This window comes from Trematomus bernacchii, unplaced genomic scaffold (assembly GCF_902827165.1).
Source record: "Trematomus bernacchii unplaced genomic scaffold, fTreBer1.1, whole genome shotgun sequence".
NCBI classification, from domain to species: Eukaryota; Metazoa; Chordata; class Actinopteri; order Perciformes; family Nototheniidae; genus Trematomus; species Trematomus bernacchii.
Genome location: NW_022987573.1, coordinates 3,633,386 through 3,649,257, shown reverse-complemented (window position 1 = coordinate 3,649,257; position 15,872 = coordinate 3,633,386). Strand labels below are relative to the sequence as shown.

Below are 15,872 nucleotides of genomic sequence, written 5' to 3'. Positions count from 1 at the left end.
CATTTGTTAGTTGCATCCCTATCTGTGTGTACCGTATATGTGAATGTACACACTATGAATAATGAACCAGGTGGATACATGTACTGTACACTTGAATGCTTCCATATGATATATTTTCTTAATACTAGTTCCCACCATCAGCAGCACATTTTGGGTCTGAAGCTGGGGTGAGGAAGAGGTGACCTTGAACATACACACTTCCATGTTGGCTCATTAGCATTCGCATGGATATATAATGTATACAATTTTACCCAAAAGGGAAGATATTTAGACGGATTGAGGAAAAAGGAGGAAAGCTAAAACTGGAGCTGAGGGAAACAATTAGTTTTTCATACTTATATGAATCCACCATATGCTTCTTCCTTATTTAGCTAGTACCTTCTGCCTCCATTTCTGTTTGTGAAACCTACCTCACCATCATCCAATGCAAAATCAATACAACATGATTGAACAGATAAAGCAAAAACGGGAGCAGTTGTAGAATCACTGAGTGGAAAGCCCGAAGGGACGATAAAGTTGCTGTTTGGGAAAACAAAACCCTCAAAAAGGTGGTGGAGGAAATGAGTGAGAAGAGGGAGAAGATGGAGCCTGGCACTGTGTGTTTACCGTCACTGTGGAAGAGTGCACAGACTGAGTGTTACCGAGAGAGTTGTGGCAACGGAGGAACAGATGAGACTGTATAAACACACGTGACCCTGCTAGTGCTGTCAGATGTCCCACTTACAGGCTGGGCCATGTGTGTGTGCATGTACATGCTTGTTGGTGCACAGCCACATGAAAACACAAACACAGAAACATTCCACAGTGTCTAAAGGACAAACATAAGTCATATTCTACACATTTTTCTTGATTTCTTTGTTGCTCAATGTGAACGCCTGAGGCTAAAGTGACACGTGCCGACTCCATGGCGGAGGTCTTCACTAGCTCACACTGCAACATGCTGCACAGTGTCTTGTTTTGGTTAGGGCAAACCTTGCTTGTTGAAAAACGTATCGTCACAATGTAGGGCATTTTATTAATTGCAAAATTATTGAGTGAGCACAGAGCTGTAATCAATCCAGTTTAGAAAAGCACACTGGAACACATGTGGAAGCGTGAAAAAGGTCTTAAGCACAACATCCCGATCTGGTGTGCAACATGTGATCTCAGAATTTCCCCCAGCAGCTCTGGCAGGATCTGTTATTTTAGAAAGACATGTGTTGGCCTTTGATGTCTTCAATATGTTTCTACGTCTGGAGACCTATAAGGAAGATAATGGACTTCTCTGGCAGGAGACATTACAAAGAGTGGAGTCACACTAGAAAGTAATGTAAACTTCATCTGCATGACTTCACGAAAATTGGGCCTTGCTAAAACTACTTAATGAATTAGTGTAGGGGTCAAGTTGAGAGCTAACAAACCAGCCAGAAACTAGCTTACACGAGTCAATCAGAATGGCATCTTTACATTTTCTTACTTTACTCCTCAATGGTATTTTATTCTAAGGATTGCACGCCATTTCAACATGGAAGGGTTAATGAGAGTCTTTGGTCAATTGTGTACATTTTGCCTGTCAAAGTTCACCAAAGTTGTGAGTAAATGCCAGAAAGGTCACTTATCCCAACAGTTGCATTGACATGAATTGTGTGAGTGGCTTTAACACTTTGAGGTCAAATCAATTTTATTTCACTTTACTCTCAGATTTTATTGTCGTCTTGTTACCACTTTACAATAAGACTACCCTTATAAAGGATTCATAAAGGGTTTATAATTAGGTTATTAATTAGGTTGTAAACAATTTATTAATCATTAAGAACCATTTATAAACCAGTTCTAACATAGTTTTCACACATCGACACAGGCTCACTATTTGGCAAGATGACTAAGCCTTATATTGGCTACCTAGCTTACTTCGTCTTCTTCATCAGCCCCCCATCCATCTTGATGTTTCTTGGCATCTCTTTATGACCATTTATTAACGAGTTACTAATATTTATAACTGCCAAAAGGGAGCCTTGTAAAGTGTAAAACACATTCCCATTTATTAATGAGTTACAACCATTTATAATTTATAAATTGTATTGTAAAGTGTTAAACAAATCACCATTTATTAATGAGTTACTACTATTTATAATTAGTTTAAGTTATATTAAGCCTTAAAGGTAGGGTAGGTACATTTGAGAAACCGGCTTGAGATCGCTAGAATTTGAAAATACACAACCGGAGAAAATCTGCCACTTCCTTATAGAGCCCCTCCTCCAACACACACAAACGCGCACATGACCAATGAGGGCACGAGATAAGTTTGTGCACAGATGGAAGGCTGACGGTGCGTCTACACAGCAGCGTTAAAAAAATCTTGAAACGCTTCTGCCCATTCACTTTGAATGGGGTGACGTCACTTTCCCTCACTTTTCGCCGAAATGCATTGTGGGCAGGCGAGCAGAGATTTTCAGGATTTTCAGGATTCAAAGTTGAACAATGTTCAACTTTTGAGGCTGAGGTGGAAGCGTCAGCCAATCAAATCCCGTGTACGCAAATCTGACCGTTCAAGCTCTAGCCAATCAAACGGCGTGTATGCTGGGAGAGACATACCGCAGGTCATTTCCTCATATTCCAAAACATGGAGGAGAAATTAGCGGTAGCGAATCAATCACCCGGTGCTTTATGACCAGACCTCCCGGGATATAAACCGGAGGAGCCAGGCATGGAGGGAGGTGGCAGAGACAGTGGTAGGTTTTCGCCTGTTTTGGGGAGTTTATATCCAGTTTACTTCGGGCTTTTTTGCTTCGTATGTCGCGGGCGGGAGATTCATGTGATTGGTTGTTCGTGCCTTGCTCGCAAAAAATCCTCAAGCTTCAGATACGCCCACCTCCAAGATGTTTTTAACGCTGCTGTGTAGACGCACCGTGACGGCTAAAATGATTGGTCGTACTTTTTACAGTATTACGGCTTCCACAGATGACATTTTTTAATGGATTTTTTGTCAAAGCACTTAAAATATTCATTGCTATCGGGAGGTTAAGAGCATTCCATGGAATATAACAAAAAGTGTATCTCGAGCCGGTTTCTCAAACTTACCTACCCTACCTTTAAAGTTATGCATAAATTAGGGCGTGGTCACATTGAGTGACAGGTCTGTCCAGTGAGTGCTGCTGTTAGCTTTCTGCTCTGCTAGCAGCTCCGTGATGCTACAGGGGCTCTACCTGCTCAACTCATCCGGGGAACATAACTTGAACTCTGCTGTGTTTGTTGTGCTGGTGCCTTGTGGACTATTCTTCATGCTTATATCGTACTATTGTGACTTGCTCCACGTTTAAAACAAACGGTGCATGACTGCAGTTTTACGGTGAGTGAAATTCGAGTACTTTATTTATGTGTTGCTTATGTTTTTAGTCAGCTAACGTTAATGAATGTTAAGGCTTGGGTTAGCATGTAGTAAGCAAGTGGTAGCTACATCTGTGCTAACGATGCTACTCGTAGCCTCCAAGTTAAAACGTAATAGAGAAGTGTTAAGCATTAAGTGGGATAATACTGTAGAACAAACGGCTTCTGTTTGAGGTTGGTAAAATAAGGTCATCCTTGTAAGTTAGAGATATTTTATTAGTAGGTAACTTTATGCATTGATAAGGTTCATTTAAATTTGCTATGATCGATTATGTAGACAAGCTAACGTCAAAGTAGTGTTGAAGAGTGGCATAGTGAAATTAACCTCAATAAGATGTGTGTATATTACAAATATGAATGTCATATTTCAAGATGATTACTTAGATATTACAATATGGTTGGTTGAGCTGGAGTTCATTATTGAGCTTACACGTTAACGTCACAGTCATATCTGAAGAACGAACCCAATTCCTTGTTCTTTTTATTAATTGTATTACCAAATTGGTATCAAATAAATAGTAAGCATTGGTAACACCAATGCTGATAAAGTAAACTATTTTTATTTGAGTATTCCTATGTTCGGCAGTTAGAGATGGGCTTTCTTGTACAAGAGAATACAAAAAATCAATATGGACCATTACTGTATAATTATCCTTAACTTATGTTATACAATGCACCTAATAAACAAGTATGGCATTTTGAAACATGATGTGCAACCATTTTTACTGTAAGTTGTGTGCATTTTGTTGTTAACTAAGATTATGTTATGATACATTTTTTGTTGGTATGAACGTGGACGCTTTGGACATACCTGGAGAAGGAAGAAATGGGTCTTCGGAATGATGGGAGTTAAAGACCAAAGCAGAGACTAGTGTTGAAACTACTGGAGAAACGATCAAGATGCCACCTTGTCCCTCTGATTAGACGGCATGTTAAGTCAGGAAGTAGCATTATTAGTGATGAGTGGAGGGCATACAGGAGAGTGCTGAGTAACATGGGTACAACCACTACACCATAAACCACAGTAGGTGGTGTGTGAACCCCCAGACGGCAGTCATACACAACATATAGAAAGAGCTTGGTCGACCGTCAAAGGACATGTCCGTAGACTGAGAGGAAACCGTACAGAGAGTTTGTTGGAGGAACACCTCAAGGTTCTTGAATGGTCATCTTGGCTTGGCTCTGCTCACCCTGATGGACTGCTTGGACGCTTGTTCAAGGATATACACAAAGTATTTTATGTCTTACCAAGTCTTTCATTTATGTCTGAGAAAAGCTTTTATGTTTAAATATGTGTATCAGTCATAAACAGTCATTACTTTGAGTCCTAATTTTCTTCATGTGTGAATGAAATGTTTTGCTTGGCTCTTTTGCATCTTACTTTGCATTTCATGTGAAAAATGTGTATTATGTAAGCGTGAATGTTATAACTCATTCATAAATGGACATGTGTATTACACTTAAAAACAACGCACCCTTTCAGTAGTTATACATGTTAGTATCTCATCAATAGATGGTGATGTGTTTCACACTTTACAATAAGGCTCCCTTTTACCAATTATAAATGTTAGTAACTCATTCATAAATGGTCATAAGAGATGCCAAGAAACATCAAGATACATTTTCCTTTATCTGTTGTTCCTCCCATCCAATCCTTTTATCTCTCCCATTTCTTTCCCTGTTGTCCCTTTTTTAACCTTTCCCCTTTAAATCAGGCGTCTGTTCAAAGTTGCCTTTGACGGACACTGATAGGGCACTGGTCTCCTTTTCACAACACTCACACACACACTTCCCTCCATTACTCTGCTTCGTTCTACTGTAAATCAAAGCTCCACATTGCTCTCCGTCTGGCTCTTTTCCTCTCACTTCCTTTACCATTTTGTCTTCACGCCCTCCGTCTGCTTTTCATTCCCATGCCTGTGATCCCTCCAGATGTTTCCACCCCTGCTACACTCTGTCCTTCATTGGTCCACACCTGCTCTATTGCTCACCTCGCACACTCCCCTCTCGTCTGCTCGCTCACAAAAAGACGTAAGGTCACTAACGTCTTAGAAATCTCCATCGAGCATTATGGGTCCCTGCAAGTAAACCTGGCTGGGAGAGCAGCTGCTGCCCAATTTGCTCATCTGAGACAATGAATGACAATAACACTGAGGGACAGCAATACGTCCAAGAGATTACACGGACACACATTTACTAACACAAAGGCACACGCACACACATGCTCCAGTCCTGCTAATTGTTGGCTATTAGTCTGCAAGTCTGGGATTGCATGTCTTATTAAATACAGAATTTCAAATGAGCTTCGTTAAATAAGAAAGTACTCCCCTTTTAATGAAGCTAATTTATATGGAAATTACACATAATACTGACGATTCAGCGAGAGATTTATCCTCTTTGGATGAAGGGGAGGAATTAAGAGTTAAAAGAAATAAAGAGTTGAATAATGATTTTTTTCCCCTCGCTTTAGCAGGTCCCTCCTGCTGTTGGACTCTTTCTGCAAGTTTGCTTTCGAAGTACACTAGAGGGATCAGGTCATGTATGTTTGGGTTGGAGTACAGCCATGTGTGTGTGTGTGTGTGTGTGTGATGGAGAGCGTGTGTGTGAACTCCTGTCCTTGTGCTGACCCTGCAGAGCCCCAGCCTGCCTCTCTGGCTCCCACTGATCCATCATGCTGTCTGATTGCCCAGAGAAAACCCATTACTCTGAAACAACACAACACATTAGCAGTGAGCTGCAGGTGTCTCTCCTCGTGTTGTGCTCATACCTCACCATCCATGGACGCCGTTGTCATGTTTACAGTGCCCTTCTAGTCAAATTGCACAGTGGAGTTGAGGCAGAGGTCTCTCCCATCTGAAATTCACTCACATATTAGGAAAAACACATAATGCAAAACATCAGTAGCTTCATCCTGTAGGTTGACTGCATACTTAAATCTGTTTAAGAGTGTTGAGCTTCATACCAAGTGATAAGACATCATTTCTGTCTTTCTTATTCTGACTAGTGATTTATTAATGCAGGTCCGTATCTATGGTCCGTATGCAGCTATGCCCCTGCAGACTGCTTCTGTCCCTCAGGCAAAAAGCTCAGCATTGCCCCCTGGTGGTAAGTAGCAAAGAAGTAGGGGTTGGCTAATGTTTTCTCACGTCCCCTGACACCATCCCCAATGGACAGCATAAATAACATTTTTTAAATCTAGTTTGTCTCTCAAATAAATAATTTGGTGAAATACGTGAAAAGGTGTAATGAACAAGTGAGAGGAAAGCCTCAATAAACAATATCTGATGCACATCTCTGCTTTGTCAATGACCTTATTAGTGCTGGTTCACCTCAGAAGTGGATAATTATCTACAGTGTTCATTGTGTACTGTGCACGTAACATTTTTTTTTCGCATGCAATTTTTGAATTAAAGGAATTTTCGTGGAGACAGTTCAAGTGCTCAACATGTGGGCAGCACTTACTAGTTAACAAATATGTTCAACAGTTTTGTGTAATGAATAAAAGCTTTATTCAAACATGAAATAAAAAAATAGTGACGGAGAAAAACATGATCAGAACTCACGAGAAGTTGCATAAATATATACCATCAGAGCAGTTCAGGGACAACATATTTGAAAAGGAAATATATCGCAACATCAATAATCAAGCAGGAAATTAAAATAAAGGTGCATAATTAATCAATAAAACACAATAAATTGGTGTCTCTGCTGTGCAGGCCTTTTTTTTTCTTAAGTGATCTCATGGTCAAATGCGTTAAAGATTGTTGCCACCTAGAGGTTGCTCGTAGTGTTAAATCATTGCAGCCTTTTATCGTTTTTACAAAATGCACAATTAGAAATAGATCAACTGTCATTTGTAATTCATTGAAAATAAATGCAGAAACAGCCAAAGTGAGCAGTGTTATGGTGCTCTGACATAATGCATATTATGCAAAAAAGTGCATTCCTGTGAGATTATACAGGCTATTGTGTCTCAAAGCGAGGCATGGGGGCATGAACTGCAGAGCGGCTCCTGTTTCAGAGCCTATATGTCTGCTGATTGTTGTACAGTGTGACATCTGTTGAGCAAGACACATTTACAGATGTTTTCACTGCAAAATGTCCATTCTACATCCGGGCCTGTTATCACAAGCATTGAAAAATACCTGTAACAAACTGGAAAGAACAAACTGACCATTTGCTCTGCTGATGATATATTTAAACTGTGTGTGGTGTACTTCACGATCATAATACATGTGATATCTGCAGAGTACACCTGCAGCATATTGTTAACTGAGCACTGTTATACAATTGAGTTCTCTTTGCTCTAATAAGGCCATGAAGTTAAATAAACCTGTAGGCTAAATAAATGTTTACAGTCATACCACAACGTATATCCACGCTAACAGTTCAGCAAGCTTCATTCTTATATAAAAAACAATTCATATCAATATGGATGCAAAACAAATATTCACACGTGTGTACTGAACAACAGTGAATTTCAACAGTTTCCCCTCTATAAAAATAGCTTAAAAATCTGACACATATTTTAGTACAGTGTAGGGTTTAGTCAGTTTTTTATCTTTTACATCTGAGACAGTTTAATAACAGGCTGGTACATAAGTCCTCTGCTACGCCTTTCCTCCTATGACACCGCCGTACCAAGACAAAGGGCTTTAAAGACTGTCAAAGTCCCGGTAACGATCGATAAAGCGTGCAAAAATGGATCGCATCTTAATCGCATCCCTGCTCTGGACTAAGACTCCAAACTTCGACTGTCCGCAGACAGGTAGCAGTCTTTGCTGCACAGAGCTTCACATGCACAGTGGTTTAGCAGTCGAGCAGGACTTCAGGTCCAACAGTACAATACGTGAGCTCCATAGCAATGTCAGGATCATTGAAAAGGTGAAGCCGGACGGACAGAACATGCCACATTTGGCAAACGGTAAACACTGAATCTCTCTCACACAGGAAAAGGGTATCTGAGGGGCAGACACATTAAACACATAAGCATTTAGTAACCCATAACCTATAGGAAATACACCAATCCACAATAGGGCTGCACAATATATTGTTTCTTTTTAAAAGCAATTCAGACTTTCTCGCAAAAGACTGCAAGGGAATTTACGAGTGAGTTAAAAGAGTATCAGTAGAAATTACACAATAAAAAGTGATTTTTTATTTGTTCCTTTTGTGTTTCTATTGATATTGATATTGATAAAATGTTCTTTCATATTGTTAATTTAACAAGAAATGTGTTACAGTATACCTTAGTATCTGTTTATTCATTGTTAGTATTGTGACCGCGATATTCAACGTCATCGCATATCACCTATTTTCCCTATACTGTGCAGCCCTAATCCACAACTCAGCGGTTCACACACAGAAGCGTGTTGGAGACTGAGACCAACAAAAGTGAACTTAAGGAAATTATTGAGAAATACAACACAGGGCAGGAGTCAATCAACGGATTGTTACATTTCATGCACTGCACACAGGCAATAATTATTTTACGAGACAAGCAATAAACCTGGTTGTCATCACCCGCCATCATCATCATCATCATCATCATCATCATGATTCACTTTCACGCCCGGTTAAATCACATAGGCTACACAGTAGGCAAAACAATACTGTACACACATACACACAAGTAAGTGCACAGGCACACAAACACATCCCCTTACAAACACACCTCCCAATGCACCATGGGATGTAACTTAAACTTAAGTGGTGGATAGCGTGTCCCCTGATACCCGAGAATAAAAAAGCGAACAAAGGAGGCAAACAGAACGCAACACAAGCGGAACGAGTGATACAAACCACTGACAGTATAAGGACACTTGAAGAAAGATTGTATTGTTTGGATTAACTAAACACAGTTGCTATGTACCGCCGTGTCTGCTGGTTATAGCTTGTCAAAGCATATTAAATAATAACTATTTGTCGTGTATGGCAAACATAAATTACTAAGACCTCTTGCAGTAGTTGTTAAAAGGCCACTGAATGCTTGTGTGTGTGTGTTTGTGTGTGAGAGAGATGCAAACTCAACAGCACAGGTAGGAACTAGCCATAAAGTCTTTAGCCTTAAACTGTCATGCATTGACATTACCATATAAAGGACTGAATCACAGCCTCGGTTTCTTGCTCAAGTTTCCAATCATGCCATTATAAAGATTGAACTGTATGCATACAGTACAGCATCACAGATGACACTGCAGCTTCCTGTTGGTAAGTCACCAAACCTGGAGGAGCCCCTGGAACAGGGAGAAGCTGATTACCAGGCTAGTGATAAAAGCAAACGAAAATACAGTACCTCCATCTCGTAACATGTTGGATTTCAAAGGCAGAAGCTGTCAAATAATGTCAGTAAATGATCAGAGAGTTAAGTACAAGCTTCAGTTTTGTGGCTGCAACTATGCAAAATACCTAAATAGCACAAGTATTCTGCTGGAGCAACTTATTTAGCATATTTTCCTGACAACAGAATATCAGAGTGCTGTTTTACAGAGAAATTAAGGATTTATTTTGGGACTAGAGCTAGTGGCCTGTTTTTTAAGTTGAACTGAATAAGGCCCAAACTTGAAAATGACACCCCGTACTGTAAATCTTTACATTATCACTTTGTTGACCTGAAGTTAAAATGTCTTTAAACTTCTTGAGTTACTTGACTTTAACTGATTCAAAGTGAATTTAGTGGAGAGCGACTCAGCTTAAAAGTACCCAGCGACCATCATTTTACACAAAAGGACACTTTGAAATCTTTCCTCTTAAAGCATCAAACCCAGCACTATCCTGCCAATGTCCCATCTGCAGAAAGCCCAAATTAATAATAAACATTTCTAGCAGACAGTAACACTGAACTTTTCCAAACCCCAAAAGGACAGTTGTATGATAAGGTTTCTTAGTGCGCTTAAACATTTGTTTAGGAGAGAAGTAGACAAAATTAGAAGTTGTATAGAGACATTATTTCATATTGTCAGATCTCCCTCACTCAGTCTGTCTTTTTTCTCCAATTCTTCCAGCTCTATGAAGCTTTGGCTTTTCTTGCCCGTGGCGACGTTTTATCCTCAGACTTCAAAACTCCATTGGCAGCACCTCCTGACAAGACAAGGGACTAGAATCATTCCTGATGAAAGCCATTTCAGATGTATATGTTCAACAATGAAAATATTAAAGAAACAATCTGAAACGAGACAAAAAACAGAGTATTGCATTTGATTTATTTGGTTTACTGAAAGGATGCTTAAGTTTGTGAATACTCACCCCTTGTAGGCTCCCTTTTTTGAGGCTTGCTCTTTGGGCTGACTGCCTTCTTCTTTGACGCCTGGTTCTGGCTGTGCTCCCTCCACTTTTTCAACTGGAAGTTGATGAATTTCCACATCATCCAAGCCTGTGTCAGGCAGATAGCAGCCAGACAAGTCATCCTGGTGGGAGAGTAAGATGCATTTTAAGAACTACAAAAGTTATTTAAATTGTGAACAGAAACAAAATGTTTTAGTTTGCTAGGTACGACATATTAAAACGTCTTCCTGTCATCTGCACTTGCCTTATGGTGAGCACATTGAAGTTGCCTTCTGCTAGAGAAAAGCCCTGGTTTTCTGTACGGGGCAGCCCAAAGCCAAACGTCAGAACTGAAAGAGTGAGGGTGAGGAGGCGGGCAATCACAAAGAGTAGCGCCCACAGGGTGAAACTGAGAAGAAAAAAAGACAAGAGGTTGTTGAAATCAGTAAGGTGGAATTTGCTCATTTCGAAAAATGACAGCTTGATTGTAAGATGAATGAAAGCAGTACCCCTTCTGCTTGTTCTCATCACTGAAGTAGAAGAGGCGTGAAGCGTGGAACAGGAGCTCCACTAGGTAGTGAGGGACCAGCAACACCAGGCCCAGTCTGTGGAGGCTAACACAGGGGAAGAGGAGAGAGGGATGAAGACACAGAATCAACTAAGACCTCAGCGCATGAACAAAGAGAGAAGACAACACTGAACATTATCAGATATAGATACTAAACTTTAAACATACTCTTCTTACAGATACGGCTGAAAACACAGTGCGACACCACATGGTTTAATTTCCCATATAGAGTCAGCTGACCTGGCCTTACGTGTAAAGATTATGTTCATGGTGTTGTGTGAAAACTAAAGAAATCTAATACTGAGCAACCCCTGAGTCTAACTTTTGAGAACAAAAAAAAACTAACAATAACGTATTATTTTTATACACTTTCCTGCAATAGCAAAAATTAACAACGTTTTATCACACACTGGTTTCAAATATGTATGCGAGATATAACTAGGATATGCTTCCTTATTTAATTCTCAGTGGAAGCCATGCGAACATTTAATTATTTCACTCACTTTAAGACGTAAGCACCAGTGATGTGGACAACGTAAAGGCAGATGTAATAGAGCTGGCGGGGGATGTCCTCCTATGGAAATAAAATAAAAGGAGAGACAGAAGTTAGTAACAGCAGCAGCATCAGTAACCTCAAAGAGCACAGCTTGGTTTAAAGGATCACAAAATATTTAATAGTCTTATTTAATGTTTAGCGATTGATCTTAAGGAACAATGATTTTCTTCAAACACTGCTACAATCAAAACACAAACAAGGCTAATTAACACCCCTGTTTTTACACTATATGATACATCTTCTATGCAATTTATGCCTTAACATTTACTTGGCTCTAAAATTATGGCCATACACACATACAATCCCTAACAACAACAATGGAGTAGAAAAAGCTTCTTTGCCAGCTTCTGCATGCTTATTCAAACAAAAAAACATTTACAGCTTGAGTATAGGTTCTGCAACAAAAGTGTTGTTTTTTTTAAGGTATTCCTGGCTCTTACAAACTGCACATCTGCAGAGTTGTCAGCTGATTCTTCATGGAGGCACATGAAAACGCCAGCAGGGATTAGCAGCGGTTAGAGGGGACAATAACTGACTGAGGTATAAACAACTGCATTCAACACACTGCAGAGCCATTACACAAAATGTCTTCACCAATTAATCTGTAAAAAGGTTACACTGCAAAAACAAGACTGCTGATGGACATAAATATGTTGCTTTCAAGTAAAACCTTTTCTTAAACAAGTCTCACCTTCCGTACTTTTTGAAAGTATAGTTCAGGAAGTGCATGGAGCCAATAGGCAATTTGGCAAATGTAGAAGAACTTGACCTGAAAACTAGACAGAGGACAGGTTGTTCAGAGGAGAGAGTCTGGGTGTTATTTCGTCTTGGACAGAAGTTCATATCATATTAATGAACAATAGATAATGCTGTGCATGGTGCAATGTTCTGTAACTTCTATTAAAATACAGCGAGAGGTACAACAAATGGCATATCAAACAACATCTATGACTTTCAGAATGTGATATGAAAGTTAGAAGAAAAAACAGGAAGTTGTTTTTTAGATCAATTCCATTACCATCTAATTCAAAACAAGTGAAACAATACAAGTGTATAATTTATTTAAAAATAAGGGCTGAAAATACTTCTAAATGGAAAAACTTCCTCAGTAGAACTCATTAATAATTGGATAATGTGTCAGTTTGTACTTACACCATGTGAGTGTGTGGGTACCCCTCCCATAAGAATGTAGGATTTGTTGCAAAGTCCTCCTGTGGGAGAAGAGACAGGACATCAGATATAGCTTAATGCATGCTGGGACAGAGTGTTTCTTTGACTCCTGACCGCCATACCGCTGTTAGGATGCTGCAGCCCCAGATGAAGGAGAACAGGTAGAACGCTGCCAACTGTCCAGACTCGTTGAACTTGCTGTGTTTGGTTTTTGACAAATGCAACCTCCTGTTCATTTTCTGAAAATGAACAACATATTACACAAGGTGAACACATAGATTAATCACGTTGGGGACATTTGATTCTTCCTTTTCTATCTTTGAAGTATGCATCCCTCTTTTAGTTAGTCATATCTCATTTCAAAACAAAGATATTGGTACATTACATTCCACAATTGACTTGTGACGCAGCGTCCACACGGCGGCGTGCGTTGAAGCTTTCCGGCGGGCGTGTCTGAAACTCGACCAACAACCAATCACATGAATCTCCCGCCCCAGACACACAAGCACGCGGTTTGATTGGTTAGAGCTTGTACTGGCATATGATTTGATTGGCTGACGCTTCCCTCGAAGCTTTAAAAGTTGAACATTGCTCAACTTTTGAAGCGAGCACCGCGAGCAAAGCGTAGCGACGCTCCCACAATGCAGTTCCGCGAAGCGTGACGTCACCCCATTCAAAGTGAATGGGCAGAAGCGTTGAAGCTTCAACGCACGCCGCCGTGTGGACGGGCCATGAAGAAAAAGGGTTTAAGCTTATAGAACTGCCTGTTACTGAGTTATAGCTGTCATGCTTCAAAATGAATATAATTAACATCAATGAAGAAGAGGAATATTTCAGCAAGCAGAACCTTGACTTATCTTTAGAATAATTTCCTCTTTGTTGAAAGTCCACCAAAGGTTTTTATTTTTGGAATCAAATAATAATGATAACCACTAGGAACTGACATCAAAGATAAAAGACATCATCTTTTCATGAACATCTTTTCAGTTATTATTGTTTATTCCGCATGCAGCTAGAAGTATTGGATGTGATAACTTCTATACAAGCCTTAGTCATGGATCAGAACAGAGCAAACACATGAGCGTTATTTGATGTGTTTCAAATGAAAAACTAGACCAATACATCTGACAGTGTGCAGGCTGAGAACATAGCGGCAGAGTGATCCTTCGGCACAGTTTGTGTCGCTCATGGCATGTTAATACTCAAAGGTAAAAAGATCAAAATAATAGGCAGCTGTGTGCGAACAATAAAAAACAATGTGAGCCAATATTATGGCTGTGGAGTTTGGATATTGATGTACTCACGTCCAGAATATATTCTTGTATCAAGGCATGAAGGATGACTGCAATAAGCAAATAGAAAAACACAGTGGCCACATCTTTAGGGCCGTACTGATACAGGTTCACTGGATCACTTTTCTCATCTGAAACAAAAGAGAAACACAAAGTTAATGCCTAAACAAGCTGCGCATTTTTCCAGAAAAATGTTGCAGGAAAATGCAGTTCAATTTCAGTGATCTTAAAAAAGCTGAAATGAGTACTAGCACTGTTAAATTGAGCTCACCAAGAACTTGTGTTACATTGTACTGGACTGTGATGAACATGATGGCGAACTTGGCTGTGACCTGTGACACAAAGAAAGAAACAGGATCAGATTAAAGAGTTTCTCTCTGATCACGAAAATGTTTCATACAAAGAAATCCAAGCCTTTGGTTAGTTAACTCACACTGAAATAAACATGGGAAATAACTCTTACCTGTTTGGGAACACTACTCTTAGGTGTGATAACTTTCTTCAACATGTGCACATAATGATCAATTCATGCACATACAGATTTAGATTAGTAAGGACTGTCGTGATAGTGCAAAATCCTGAATTCAATGATAACCATAAATGGGATCTGGGAACATCCAGGGGCTCTAGCAAAATTAGGTATTTTGTAAAGTCACTTTCATTGTTAAAATGCCTCTAACCATCAGTAATGGTATTGATAATGTATACCAAGCTTTATAACCCAGCATTATCTTACAGGTAAATATTGACCATGAGTAAATCTGATCAATTTAAACAATATTTCTTTGGGTGTGGACAGGTCAGTGTATTGTTTCATTTAAAGTCAGCTATACTTTATCTATCCAATCTATCCAAAATTGCTGTTAGTTAAATGTGTAGCATGTAGGCAGATATTTAGCCTGGCTATGTTGTTGCCAAAGGCCAGATACGTATTGATTTCCATCGGAGGCAATGCATTAGCCTGGTAAAATGACCTGTTAGCTGTGCCAGTGGGCCTCCTCGCCATCTTCTTTGGCAATCAGTGAGACACATGAGAAGGGAAGGAGAGAGACACACTATCGCCCTGCCCCTGTAGTGCTGCTGTCATGTCAGCTAACGATAGCAGCAGCAGTTAACATCACTCTGCTAACCACAGCTCCTGTCCAAGCACACAGTACCTCGAACATCAGGCCGAGGAGGATAATCATGGCCAAACACGACACCATGTCGGCGTGATTCTGGATCACAAACTCGTGGCTCAGCACCGGGGGGCTCTTGTTCTTCTTGCGGAACCCCATGGCTCACTGACGCGGCTCTCCCTGCTCCGGCTCCGGGCTTCAGGCTGCGCTATTTCCCCCTCCCGCTGCACGGCTGCTGTTGGCGGCCTCAACGGTCCCAACGGACGGCTGTTTGCTGGTCGCTACAGTCCGGACACACAGTGAAACGCTGCTTTTAAAAACAGTCATGAAGATGCATCGCACCAAACTAAACACTACAGCACAACACCCACTTTCCCTCTGCCTGGTAAAGTCAGATGACGGGTCCTCCCACTTCATAACCCCCATTCATGAACCGCCCAGTAGATTGACGTAGAAGGAGAACCCAGGCCCGTGGTGCGTTCAGGGACTCACATTTCTATATAGAATTGTACTTTTTTATTCTATTTTCATTTTGCTAC

General features: G+C 40.2%; 1 protein-coding gene across 2 annotated transcripts; it reads right to left on the bottom strand.

Moving 5' to 3' along the window:
- Positions 1-8,810: 8,810 nt before the first annotated feature.
- zgc:113278 (uncharacterized protein LOC541528 homolog) lies at positions 8,811-15,720 on the bottom strand. 2 transcript variants are annotated; one of them, XM_034126627.1, is made up of 11 exons: positions 15,373-15,720; positions 14,487-14,547; positions 14,228-14,346; positions 13,046-13,162; positions 12,906-12,964; positions 12,445-12,529; positions 11,701-11,771; positions 11,139-11,243; positions 10,895-11,038; positions 10,612-10,772; positions 8,811-10,446 (listed from the first exon to the last, which is right to left on the bottom strand). In XM_034126627.1, exons 1-11 carry the CDS (start codon positions 15,490-15,492, stop codon positions 10,373-10,375), a joined length of 1,116 nt encoding a protein of 371 aa, XP_033982518.1. In that variant the 5' UTR covers positions 15,493-15,720; the 3' UTR covers positions 8,811-10,372. The 2 variants fall into 2 exon arrangements, with proteins under 2 accessions (XP_033982518.1, XP_033982519.1); XM_034126628.1 differs by having other exon boundaries at positions 12,454-12,529.
- Between the last annotated feature and the right edge of the window lie 152 nt (positions 15,721-15,872).

Excerpts from the sequence above, each read along its gene's own strand:
- zgc:113278 (XM_034126627.1), bottom strand. The coding sequence starts at position 15,492 with ATGGGGTTCCGCAAGAAGAACAAGAGCCCCCCGGTGCTGAGCCACGAG. Across the intron at positions 11,244-11,700 it reads ACTGGTGCTTACGTCTTAAA|CCTCCACAGACTGGGCCTGG; the intron begins GTGAGTGAAATA and ends CCCCTGTGTTAG. Across the intron at positions 10,773-10,894 it reads TTCAATGTGCTCACCATAAG|GATGACTTGTCTGGCTGCTA; the intron begins GCAAGTGCAGAT and ends CTCTCCCACCAG.